Source organism: Hypanus sabinus, chromosome 30 (assembly GCF_030144855.1).
Source record: "Hypanus sabinus isolate sHypSab1 chromosome 30, sHypSab1.hap1, whole genome shotgun sequence".
In the NCBI taxonomy this organism is placed as follows: Eukaryota; Metazoa; Chordata; class Chondrichthyes; order Myliobatiformes; family Dasyatidae; genus Hypanus; species Hypanus sabinus.
The window spans coordinates 420,868-433,430 of record NC_082735.1 but is presented as its reverse complement, the minus strand read 5'-3'; the positions used below and the strand labels follow the sequence as shown (position 1 = coordinate 433,430).

General features: G+C 45.8%; 1 protein-coding gene across 1 annotated transcript in view; it reads left to right on the top strand.

Annotated features, from left to right (window-relative positions):
* The window catches only part of col16a1 (collagen, type XVI, alpha 1), a gene marked incomplete at its 3' end in the record, with an annotated part of 565,824 nt that overhangs the window by 134,392 nt on the left and 418,869 nt on the right, over nucleotides 1–12,563 (top strand). Inside the window, exons 13-14 of the mRNA XM_059954228.1 lie at nucleotides 9,588–9,650; nucleotides 12,294–12,338. Of these exons, the coding sequence (XP_059810211.1) occupies nucleotides 9,588–9,650; nucleotides 12,294–12,338 (108 nt within the window). The remainder of the gene's footprint in view (nucleotides 1–9,587; nucleotides 9,651–12,293; nucleotides 12,339–12,563) is intronic.

Sequence of the window (12,563 nt, the reverse complement as noted above, 5' to 3'; positions counted from 1 at the left end):
AACATGGTTGCAGGAAGGGTGTGATTGGCAACTAAATATTCCTGGATTTAGTTGCTTCAGGTGTGATAGAGTAGGAGGGGCCAGAGGAGGAGGTGTTGCATTGCTTGTCCGAGAAAATCTTATGGCGGTGCTTTGGAAGGATAGATTAGAGAGCTCCTCTAGGGAGGCCATTTGGGTGGAATTGAAGAATGGGAAAGGTGCAGTAACACTGATAGGAGTGTATTATAGGCCACCTAATGGGGCGCGTGAGTTGGAAGAGCAAATGTGTAAGGAAATAGCAGATATTTGTAGTAAACACAAGGTGGTGATTGTGGGAGATTTTAATTTTCCACAGGTAGACTGGGAAGCTCATTCTGTAAAAGGGCTGGATGGTTTAGAGTTTGTGAAATGTGTGCGGGATAGTTTTTTGCAACAATACATAGAAGTACCGACTAGAGATGGGGCAGTGTTGGATCTCCTGTTAGGGAATGCGATAGGTCAGCTGACAGATGTATGTGTTGGGGAGCACTTCGGGTCCAGTGATCACAATAGCATTAGCTTCAATATAATTATGGAGAAGGACAGGACTGGACCGAGAGTTGAGATTTTTGATTGGAGAAAGGCTAACTTTGAGGGGAAGCGAAGGGATTTAGAGAGAGTGGATTGGGTCAAGTTGTTTTATGGGAAGGATGTAATAGAGAAATGGAGGTCATTTAAGGGTGAAATTATGAGGCTACAGAATCTTTATGTTCCTGTTAGGGTGAAAGGAAAGATTAAAGGTTTGAGAGCACCATGGTTTTCAAGGGATATTAGAAATTTGGTTCAGAAAAAGAGGGATGTCTACAATAGATATAGGCAGCATGGAGTAAAGGAATTGCTCGAGGAATATAAAGAATGTAAAAGGAATCTTAAGAAAGAGATTAGAAAAGCTATAAGAAGATATGAGGTTGGTTTGGCAAATAAGGTGAAAGTAAATCTGAAAGGTTTCTACAGTTATATTAAAAGCAAGAGGATAGTGAGGGATAAAATTGGCCCCTTAGAGAATCAGAGTGGTCAGCTATGTGTGGAACCGAAGGAGATGGGAGAGATTTTGAATGATTTCTTCTCTTCGGTATTCACTAAGGAGAAGGATATTGAATTGTCTAAGGTGTGGGAAACAAATAAGGAAGTTATGGAACCTATGACAATTAAAGAGGTGGAGGTACTGGCGCTTTTAAGAAATTTAAAAGTGGATAAATCTCCGGGTCCTGACAGGATATTCCCCAGGACCTTGAGGGAAGTTTGTGTAGAAATAGCAGGAGCTCTGACGGAGATCTCTAATATGTCATTAGAAACGGGGATTGTGCCGGAGGATTGGCGTATTGCTCATGTGGTTCCATTGTTTAAAAAGGGTTCTAGAAGGAAGCCTAGCAATTGTAGACCTGTCAGTTTGACATCAGTGGTGGGTAAATTAATGGAAAGTATTCTTGGAGATAGTATTTATAATTATCTGGATAGACGGGATCTGATTAGAAGTAGCCAGCATGGATTTGTGCGTGGAAGGTCATGTTTGACAAACCTTATTGAATTTTTTGAAGAAGTTACGAGGAATGTTGACGAGGGTAAGGCAGTGGATGTAGTCTATATGGACTTCAGCAAAGCCTTTGACAAAGTTCCACATGGAAGGTTAGTTAAGAAGGTTCAGTCATTGGGTATTAATGCTGGAGTAATAAAATGGATTCAACAGTGGCTAGATGGGAGATGCCAGAGAGTAGTGGTGGATAATTGTTTATCGGGATGGAGGCCGGTGACTAGCGGGGTGCCTCAGGGATCTGTTTTGGGCCCAATGTTGTTTGTAATATACATAAATGATCTGGATGATGGGGTGGTAAATTGGATTAGTAAGTATGCCGATGATACTAAGGTAGGAGGTGTTGTGGATAATGAGGTGGATTTTCAAAGCTTGCAGGGAGATTTATGCCGGTTAGAAGAATGGGCTGAACGTTGGCAGATGGAGTTTAATGCTGAGAAGTGTGAGGTTCTACATTTTGGCAGGAATAATCCAAATAGAACATACAGAGTAAATGGTAGGGCATTGAGGAATGCAGAGGTACAGAGAGATCTAGGAATAACTGTGCATAGTTCCCTGAAAGTGGAGTCTCATGTAGATAGGGTGGTGAAGAGGGCTTTTGGAACGCTGGCCTTTATAAATCAAAGCATTGAGTACAGAAGTTGGGATGTAATGCTAAAGTTGTACAAGGCATTGGTAAGGCCAAATTTGGAATATTGTGTGCAGTTCTGGTCACCGAATTATAGGAAAGATATCAATAAGTTAGAGAGAGTGCAGAGACGATTTACTAGGATGTTACCTGGGTTTCAGCAATTAAGTTACAGAGAAAGGTTGAACAAGTTAGGTATCTATTCATTGGAGCGTAGAAGGTTGAGGGGGGATTTGATCGAGGTATTTAAAATTTTGAGAGGGATAGATAGAGTTGACGTGAACAGGCTGTTTCCATTGAGAGTAGGGGAGATTCAAACTAGAGGACATGATTTGAGAGTTAGGGGGCAGAAGTTTAAGGGAAACACGAGGGGGTATTTCTTTACTCAGAGAGTGATAGCTGTGTGGAATGAGCTTCCTGTAGAAGTAGTAGAGGCCAGTTCAGTTGTGTCATTTAAGGTAAAATTGGATAGGTATATGGACAGGAAAGGAGTGGAGGATTATGGGCTGAGTGCGGGTAGGTGGGACTAGGTGAGATTAAGGGTTCGGCACGGACTAGGAGGGCCAAGATGGCCTGTTTCCGTGCTGTGATTGTTATATGGTTATATGGTTATTATTCCCAGATCCCTCTGTTCTACTGCACTCCTCAGTGTCCTACCATTTACTTTGTATGTTCTTACCTTGGTTTGTCCTTCCAAAGTGCAATACCTCACACTTGTCTATATTAAACTCCATCTGCCATTTCTCAGCCCATTTTCCAACTGGCCCAAATCCCTCTGCAAGCTTTGAAAACCTTCCTCACTGTCCACTACCCAGTACCCCTCCAATCTTTGTATCATCAGCAAATTTGCTGATCCATTTTACCACATTATCATCCAGATCATTGATATAGATGACAAATAACGATGGACCCAGCACTGATCCCTGCGACACACCACTAGTCACAGGCCTCCACTCAGAGAAGCAATCCTCCACAACCACTCTCTGGCTACTCTCTGGCTGAAAACTCTGGGAAAGTTTTAAGGAACAGCAGATCTTAACTAAACAAGCAATATAGAGAGAAAAAATCAGGTATGAGCTCAGTCTAGCTAGGAATATAAAAGGGGATAGCAAAAGCTTTTTTAGCTATGTGAAGAGAAAGAAGATAGTTAAGAACAATGTTGGCCCCTTGAAGAATTAATTGGGAGAAATTGTTATGGGAAACAGGGAAATGGCAACAGAATTTAATGCGTGCTTTAGATCTGTCTTCACCAGGGAGGACACAAGCAATCTCCCAGATGTATGGATGGGCCAGGGTCATAAGATATCAGAGGAATTGAGACAGATTGACATTAGGAAAGAAACTGTGATGAGTAGACTGGTAGGACTGAAGGCTAATAAATCCCCGGGTCCAGATGGTCTGCATCCGAGGGTTCTAAAAGAGGTGGCTCAGGAAATTGCGGATGCATTGGTAATCATTTTCCAATGTTACTTAGATTCGGGATCAATTCCTGAAGATTGGAGAGTGGCTAATGTTATCCCACTTTTCAAGAAGGGAGGGAAGGAGAAAACGGAGAACTATCGCCCTGTTAGCCTAACGTCAGTCGTGGGGAAGATGCTTGAGTCCATTATTAAGGACGAAATAGTGGCACATCTTGATGGCAGAAATAGGATTAGGCCGAGCCAGCATGGATTTACCAAGGGCAAATCATGCTTGACTAATCTGTTGGAGTTTTTTGAGGGTGTAACAAGGATGTTAGACAAGGGTAAGCCAGTGGATGTTGTGTACCTAGATTTTCAGAAGGCATTCGATAAGGTGCCACATAGGAGATTGGTGAGTAAAATCAGAGCTCATGGCGTTGGGGGCAGGGTTTCAACATGGATAGAAAACTGGTTGGCAGATAGAAAGCAAAGGGTAGCAGTGAATGGGTGTTTCTCGGAGGTGACTAGTGGGGTACCACAGGGCTCTGTATTGGGTCCACAGCTCTTTACGATTTATGTCAACGATTTAGATGAGGGCATTGAAAACTATATCAGCAAGTTTGCTGATGATACTAAACTGGGTGGCAGTGTGACATGCGAAGAGGACGTTAGGAGAATACAGGGAGACTTGGATAGGCTGAGTGAGTGGGCAGATACTTGGCAGATGTCATTCAATGTGAATAAATGTGAAGTTATCCACTTTGGAAGCAGGAACAAGAGGGCAGAGTATTGTCTGAATGGTGTAGAGTTAGGTAAGGGAGAAATGCAAAGAGACCTAGGAGTCCTAGTTCACCAGTCAATGAAGGTGAATGAGCAAGTGCAACAGGCAGTGAAGAGGGCAAATGGAATGTTGGCCTTTATTACAAGGGGAATTGAGTACAAGAGCAAGGATGTCCTTTTGCATTTGTACAGGGCCCTGGTGAGACCACACCTGGAATATTGTGTACAGTTTTGGTCTCCAGGTTTAAGGAAGGACATTCTGGCAATTGAGGAAGTGCAGCGTAGATTCACTAGGTTGATTCCTGGGATGGCAGGGCTGTCTTACGCAGAGAGATTGGAGAGATTGGGCTTGTACACACTGGAATTGAGGAGATTGAGAGGGGATCTGAAACGTTTAAGATAATTAAAGGATTTGATAGGATTGAGGCAGGAAATATGTTCCAGATGTTGGGAGAGTCCAGTACCAGAGGGCATGGATTGAGAATAAGAGGACAGTTATTTAAAACAGAGTTGAGGAAGAGCTTCTTCTCCCAGAGAGTTGTGGAGGTGTGGAATGCACTGCCTCGGAAGACGGTGGAGGCCAATTCTCTGGATGCTTTCACGAAGGAGCTAGATAGATATCTGATGGATAGGGGAATCAAGGGATATGGGGACAAGGCAGGGACTGGGTATTGATAGTGAATGATCAGCCATGATCTCAGAATGGCGGTGCAGACTCGAGGGGCCGAATGGTCTACTTCTGCACCTATTGTCTATTGGCTTCTCCCATTGAGCCAATATCTAATCCAATTTACTACCTCACCATGTATACCTAGTGACTGAATCTTCCTAACTAACCTCCCATGCGGGACCTTCTCAAAGGCCTTACTGAAGACCATGTAGACAACATCCACTGCCTTCACTTCATCCACTTTCCTGGTAACCTCCTTGAAAATCTTTAATAGATTGGTCAAACATGACCTACCACACACAAAGCCATGTTTATTCTCCCTAATAATTCCCTGTCCATTCAAATACTTGTAGATCCTATCTCTTGGTACTCCTTCCTATAATTTACCCACTACAGACGTCAAACTTACTGGCCTATAATTTCCTGGTTACTTTTAGAGCCTTTTTTAAACAATGGAACAACATGAGCTATTCTCCAATCCTCCGCCACCTCACCCGTAGATACTGACATTTTAAATATATCTGCCAGGGCCCCTGCAATTTCAACACTAGTCTCCTTCAATGTCCGAGGGAATATCTTCTCAGCTCCTGGGGATTTATCTACTCTGATTTGCCTTGAGATAGCAAGCACCTCCTCCTCTTCAATCTGTATAGGTTCCATGACTCCGTGACCTCACTACTTGTTTCCTTAATTCCATTGACTCCATGCTAGCTTCCTTAGTAAATACAGACGCAAAAAAAAACATTTAGGATCTCCCCCATTTCTTTTGGTTCCATACATAGCCGACCATTCTGATCTTCAAGGGGACCCCAATTCTATTCATTACTATTCTTTTGCATCTGTTGATGCACATTGACCCATTTTTGTCAGAGTGTGAATTCAACCCTTGTGGGGTACAGTGTGCTGCAAGCAGATAATCAATTTTTCCAACCTGCTTGGAGTATCTTGTTAACTAACTGGCTCTTGGTCCTGTCAGAAATGAGTTTTTAGAGTGCAGATGGTCACTGTATTGAAGATTTAAATAGGAGGGATGTTGGACTCAGGATCTAGCATCGAAAGCAAATGCAGTGTTGGTCAGTAAAGGTATAGAACCAGGAGTGTGAGGTCCTGTCTGCTGAAGGGCAGACAGCAATGTAGGTGGCTGTGGTGCCTAAGTTTGAGAGGGAGAGCAGTTATACAGTCTAAGCCTGTGTGAGGTACACCTGTGGCCATGTGCTGATGAAGTAGTTGTGAAATTGAATGCTGCCTGGGCTCTGGTGATCTTTCTGCACTGCCACACACACAAAATGCTGGATGAACTCAGCAGTCCATGAACATCTGTGGAAACGTGTAAACAGTCAGCATCTCATATTTGCTGCACTGTGCGTTCATCCTGTGGACAGGCAGTCTGCTGTGCTGAGCTTCGCACCTCAGCACTAGGAACGGGAACCCCCACACTTCATGGGCTCAACAGGCTGGAGCCTGTTAACTGCAGCAGGAGGTGGGCCACAGACTTGCATAATTCACCTACTAATGAGGGTATTGTGGTAACCTATGTATACCTGCCTGGTCATGCCCCTCTGCTGACTGCTCCTGTGGCTCCTCCCACAGACCCCTGTATAAAGGCGACAAGTGTGTGTTCAGAACCACCCATCTTGCAATCCTTGGGTATGTCATGGAGGACGGAGTCATTGGCCCTGACCCCGACCGTATGCGCCCCTGTTGGAACTCCCTCTTCCCACCACCCTCAGAGCCCTCAGACGGTGCCTGGGTTTCTTTTCCTATTACGCCCAATGAGTCCCTCACTACGCAGACAAGGCCTGCCCCCGGTCAAGTCCACCACATTTTCCCTCTCAGCCAAGGCCCACACAGCCTTCAGCCGCATTAAAGGGGACATTGCCAAAGCAACGGTGCATGTGGTGGACGAGACCATTCCCTTCCAGATAGAGAGTGACGCCTCTGACTTCACGCTGGCTGCTACCCTCAATCAGGCAGGACGGCCGGTAGCATTCTTCTCTCGTACCCTTCAGGGCCCTGAAATTCGGCACTCCGCGCTGGAGAAAGAAGCCCAGGCCATTGTGAAAGCTATTAGGCACTGGAGGCACTATCTCGCCGGCAAAAGGTTCACCTTGCTGACCAATCAGCGCTCAGTCACGTTCATGGTTAGCAACTAACAGCGGGGCAAAATCATAAATGATAAAATTTTGAGGTGGAGAATCGAACTCTCCACCTACAACTATGACATCCTGTACCGGCCTGGAAGGCTCAATGAGCCCCCTGATGCCCTATCCCGGGGAACGTGCCAGCGCGTAGCTCGACCGGCTTTACGCCCTACACGCAGATCTTTGCCACCCGGGAGTCACCCGGCTTTTCCACTTCGTGAAAGCCCGGAACCTGCCTTACTCCCGCGAGGAGATCAGGATGATGACCAGAGACTGCCAAGTCTGTGCTGAGTGCAAACCGCACTTCTACCATCCTGAAAAGGCACGACTGAGTGTTGACTTTAAGGGCCCCCTTCCCTCCACCAACCGAAATGTCTACTTTCTTAACATAATCAACGAGTACTCGCAGTTCCCCTTTGCCGTCCCCTGCCCCGATACCACTGCCACGTCCGTCATAAAAGCCCTGCGCCAGCTCTTCACTCTGTTCGGATATCTCTGCTATGTCCACAGTGATAGAGGGTCCTCGTTTCTGAGTGACGAGCTGCGCCAATACCTGCTAACTAGGGGTATTGCTACTAGTAAGACCACGAGCTATAATCCACGGGGGAATGGACAGGTGGAGAGGGAGAATGCCACGATGTGGAAGGCCACACTCTTAGCCCCTCCCTGAGGCACTCCACTCCATCCGCTCCCTGTTATGCACGTCCACCAATGCCACCCCTCATGAGCGACTCTTTTCTTTTCCCAGGAAGTCTGCCACCGGGACCACCCTACCGGCTTGGCTGACGTCCCCAGGGCCAGTGCTGATCTGGAAACATGCGAGGAGCAATAAATACACCCCGATGGTCGAGAGGGTTCACCTACTTCATGCAAACCCCCAGTATGCCTACGTGGTCTTACCTGATGGGTGGGAGGACACGGTCTCCATCCATGACCTGGCGCCTGCGGGAGCATCAGACCCCTACCCTGAACACTCCACGGTGACTATGAACCCCATACCCACCAATGTATGTACCCACGAGACACCACGCACGCCAAGCCCTACACAGACTCCTTACGACACTCCCATACCGGGCACATGCATGAGGAGTTACTGATACCTAACGGGCTGGCACCTCAAGTCAGGCCAGAGCCAGCACAACCATCGTCACCGGTGCTACGTAGATCACAGTGACAGACTCGACCACCTGATAGACTTGACCTGTAAATATACTTGTAAGAAACTTCGCCTCTTGGGGACTCTCTTTTAAAGCAAAGGAGTGAATGTGATAAACTATGTATACCTGTCTGGACACGCCCCTCTGCTGACTGCTCCTGTGGCTCCTCCCACAGACCCCTGTATAAAGGCGATTGGGGCATTGCTCCTCCCGCAGTCTTCGAGATGTCGTGCTCCCTTTTGCTGTTAATAAAGCCTATCGTTCACTTCCACTCTCCGAGTTATTGATGGTGCATCAGGTATACTGTGTAGTACAACATGGATCTGTGTGCTGACAGCACTGTCACGTCAACCAACCAAAGCCAGCCCCTGGGAATGCAGGTAAAGGCAAGGGTTATGCCAGGGGCTGTTTAAAGGCAGAAGAGTTTCCTGCACCTTGTCTGTGTGTGTTTTTGACCCAATAATCCACAATAGAACTCAATGTTGTCATGGGCAGAGGAAAACTAAAATGAGTTAACATTGGTCCAACTCCTCTGTTCGTTGCCACCTTCTCGTTTCCTGGTCCTTGTCTTGACCTTTTCATTGGGCAGCTTCCCCTCGGTGGTAGCTGACCTGGCCCAGGGTTTGCTCAGGGAGTATGGCACTGTCAGAGAAACATGTACAACATGCTGGAGGAACTCAGCAGGTCGGGCAGCATCCATGGAAATGAGCAGTCAACGTTTCAGGCCGAGACCCTTCATCAGCGCTGTCAGACTACCATCCTGCTGATTTATGCTGAGGAGGGAGCGTGGTGGCACTGTCAGAGGTGCCACCCTGCTGATGCTTCATCAGCCTGGCATTGACCCGTCTGTTTGGTGGGTGTATGAGCAGTGACAGGCCAAAATCCTTGATGAGCTGGGTACTTCGAGGAACTGGAATGTGTGGCAGCACTTGTGGGCTTCCCCCAGCCCATCCTTGGTTAATACAAACAATGCATTTCTCTGTATCTTTTGACGTACATATGAGAAATCTGGATCTGAGTCAACAAAGGTTGTCCTCTCTCACTGATGGGTGAGTCCTTTGCCTGGGGGGTGGCTACAGGCTGGGTAACTGGGAGCTGTGCCTGCTGCCTCTAGTTACTTAATTCGTGCAGACAGTGGCTGTAGAGCTAAGTTTCCACCACTTCTCCCTTCCTGACTATGTGTTGGAACTGAAGCCAGTTTTGAGTTGCAGGGCCAGTATTTACTTGTGACTAATTGGAGAATATTCTGTTTGTCTTGAAAGGCCGAGAAGGGTCAGAAAGGTGAGCCAGGATTCCCAGGACAGACTGGCCTCCCTGGCAGAGATGTGAGTATCCCAGTCAAATTTTGTTCTGTTAGAGAATTCTACATTCTCAACTAAAAATGAGGAGGGATATATTGAAGTGAGGGCAAGCTTATTGGTCAGATTGGCAAATTGGAATGGATCTGTGGAGTGGGAGAGGTGGTGAGGTTCGGAGAGAGGGGGGAAGATCATGAACATGGGGATGGCCTTTGGGCTGCAGACTGGGTTCACTTGGCACACCGTGCCCCTGTGCCACAGTAAGCTAAATTGTATTATGGGTGGAGGAGAGCCCTGTACCCATGATGCTGGAAACCATATTGTAGACTGTTTGGTGTCTCTGCATACACCCGCTGCACATATTTAGTCAAGAGCCATGTGGCACAAAAACAGGCCCTATGGCCCATCAAGTCCATGCTAACCTGAAACTACCACTTACCCAGACTAGGTCCATAACTTCTGTGCCTTGCCTAAACAACTTCCCAAAATGCATCATCTCACACTTGTCAGGGTTAGATTCCTTCTCCAAAGTTTTACACAACATTTCACCTGAGCACTTTTGTTCAGTGTTTGATAATTCAACCACAGATGTGGTTTGTGCTGGAGAATCCAGGCACGGTTACAGTGTTCACTGACACAACTGTGGATCAGCCTGAATTCTTAAGTTATAGTTCCACTTGTTCTGATAACAGTGTATTTAACAGTTTGAAATGACTAGTTTTGATTGTTGAGGCATTGACAATGCTAGGAAAGTAATATTTCCTGTCTATCATCCTTAACTGTCCAAGGAATACTGAGAGTTAATCTCATGGCCATGGACTGGAGTCACCTATTCCCCAGAATGGATAAGCATGGTGGCTCCTTACCAGAAGAACCTTTATAACCTCAATGACACTTTTAACACAGTGGAAAAACCAGACAGCAAGTTGTTCTATTACAAAATTCAGCCTCATTATTCGTATTGGGTGTATTTTGTGCTCATTGGTCCATTTACATGTGTGTAATGTTCTCCCTTGCATTCCAGTACAACGTGTGGTCCACATATATGGCTGCACCTGTCCAAGCACGGAGCTTGGGTACAAGACCCTTCATGTCCTAAGCAAGTCACTGCCTGGTTATTGATGGTGTTAAAAACTGACTAGAATTGAAATTGGAATTGGTTTATTATTGTCAAATAAGCAAGCTCCAGTGAAGAGCTTGTCGTGCATTCTGCTCGTAGAGATTAAAATTATTACACAGTGCATTGAGGTAGAATAAGGTAAAGTAATAACAATGCAAACTGAAGTGTAGCAGCTACAGAGAAAGTGCAGTGCAGGTAAATAATAAGGCACAAAGTGATAATAGTGTGGAGGATCAGTGAGATTCTGGGGTCCGTGTCCATAGGACACTCAAAGCTGTTGGCGTGGGCTGATGGTGTTGTTAGGAAGGTGTATGGTGTGTTGGCCTTAATTATCCCTGGGATTGAATTCAAGAGCTGTGAGTTGATGTTACAGCTACATAAGACCTTAGTTAGACCCCAGTTTTGGTCACCTGACTACAGAAAGGAAGTGGATACTATAGAAAGAGTGCAGAGGAGATTTACAAGGGTGTGCTTGGATTGGAGAGCATGATTAATGAGAATAGGTTGAGTAAACTTGGCTTTTTCTCCTTGGAGCGATGGAGGATGTGAGGTGACCTGATAGAGATGTACAAGATAATAAAAAGTATTAATCGTGTGAATAGCCAGAGGCTTTTGCTCAGGGCTGAAATGGCCAATATGAGGGGGCATAGTTTTAAGGTATTTGGAAGTAGGTACAGAGAGGATGTCGGGTAAATTTTTCACACAGAGGGTGGTGGGTGCATGGAATGTACTGCTGGTGACGGTGGTGGAGGCAGATACAACGGGGTCTTTTAAGGGACTCTTAGGTTATGAAGCTTAGAAAAATAAAGGGCTATGCGTAATTCTACAGTTTCTAGAGTAGGTAAAATAGTTAGCACCACATTGTGGGCTGAAGGTCCTGTAATATGCTGTAGATTTCTATGTTCTATTGTGAAACCAAGATTCCAACATATCATACTACAGAACCATATAATGACAGGAGGGTAGAAGCTGGCCTTGAGCCTGATGGTAGGTGCTTTCAGGCTTTTGTATCTTCTGCCTGATGAGAAGGGCAAAAGAGACAATGCCTGGGGTGACTGGAGTCTTTGCTCAGTTGGCTGTTTTACTGAGGTAGTGAGACAAAGCTGATGGAGGGGAGGATGGTAAAGCAGAGTTCTGAGATAGGTGAGAGAGTTCAGAAATAAGAAGGGGCTTGGTTGTTGCTGGGATACTGAAAGGATGGCACTCAAGCCATAGAGTGGGAGTGAATCAGGTGATCAGCTGTGGAAGAAGCACTGAGGAGATGTGATGGGGCAAGTAGACAGTCCCATGTAGGAACTATCTATGCTAGGAACTCGGTGACCCATGAAAGAGTTGGAACTTGCTGAGGGTTCACAGGACTCCTGAAGGCATTTTCTACCAGTGACCACTAAATGTGCACCAATGCTCTAGCATGTTGAGTACTGGGAAATGGTGACCACAATTCCTGGCCATGAATTAATTGCCAGTCTAGGAGTTTCAGATCAGGGGTTTGTGGCTTGGTTCCTAATATTTTGCTAACTGTTCTTTCTTTTGTATTTTTGTGTTCTCAGGGAAAACCAGGAGAAAAGTGTATCATAGGACCAAAGGGTGCCAAGGTGAAAGACTTTGCATTGATTTGCATCTAGATCTGTGTCATGATTCTGCAGGACCTGAAGAAGGGTCTTGACCTGAAATGTCAACTATTTACTCTTTTCCATAAATGCTGCCTGGCCTTTTTTTGTGTTACTTTGATTTCTAGCATTTGCATATTTTCTCTTGTTTGTGATCAAATCTAGCCTTGGCTGCCATACTCAGCCATCATAGATGTACTGTGGCAGTAA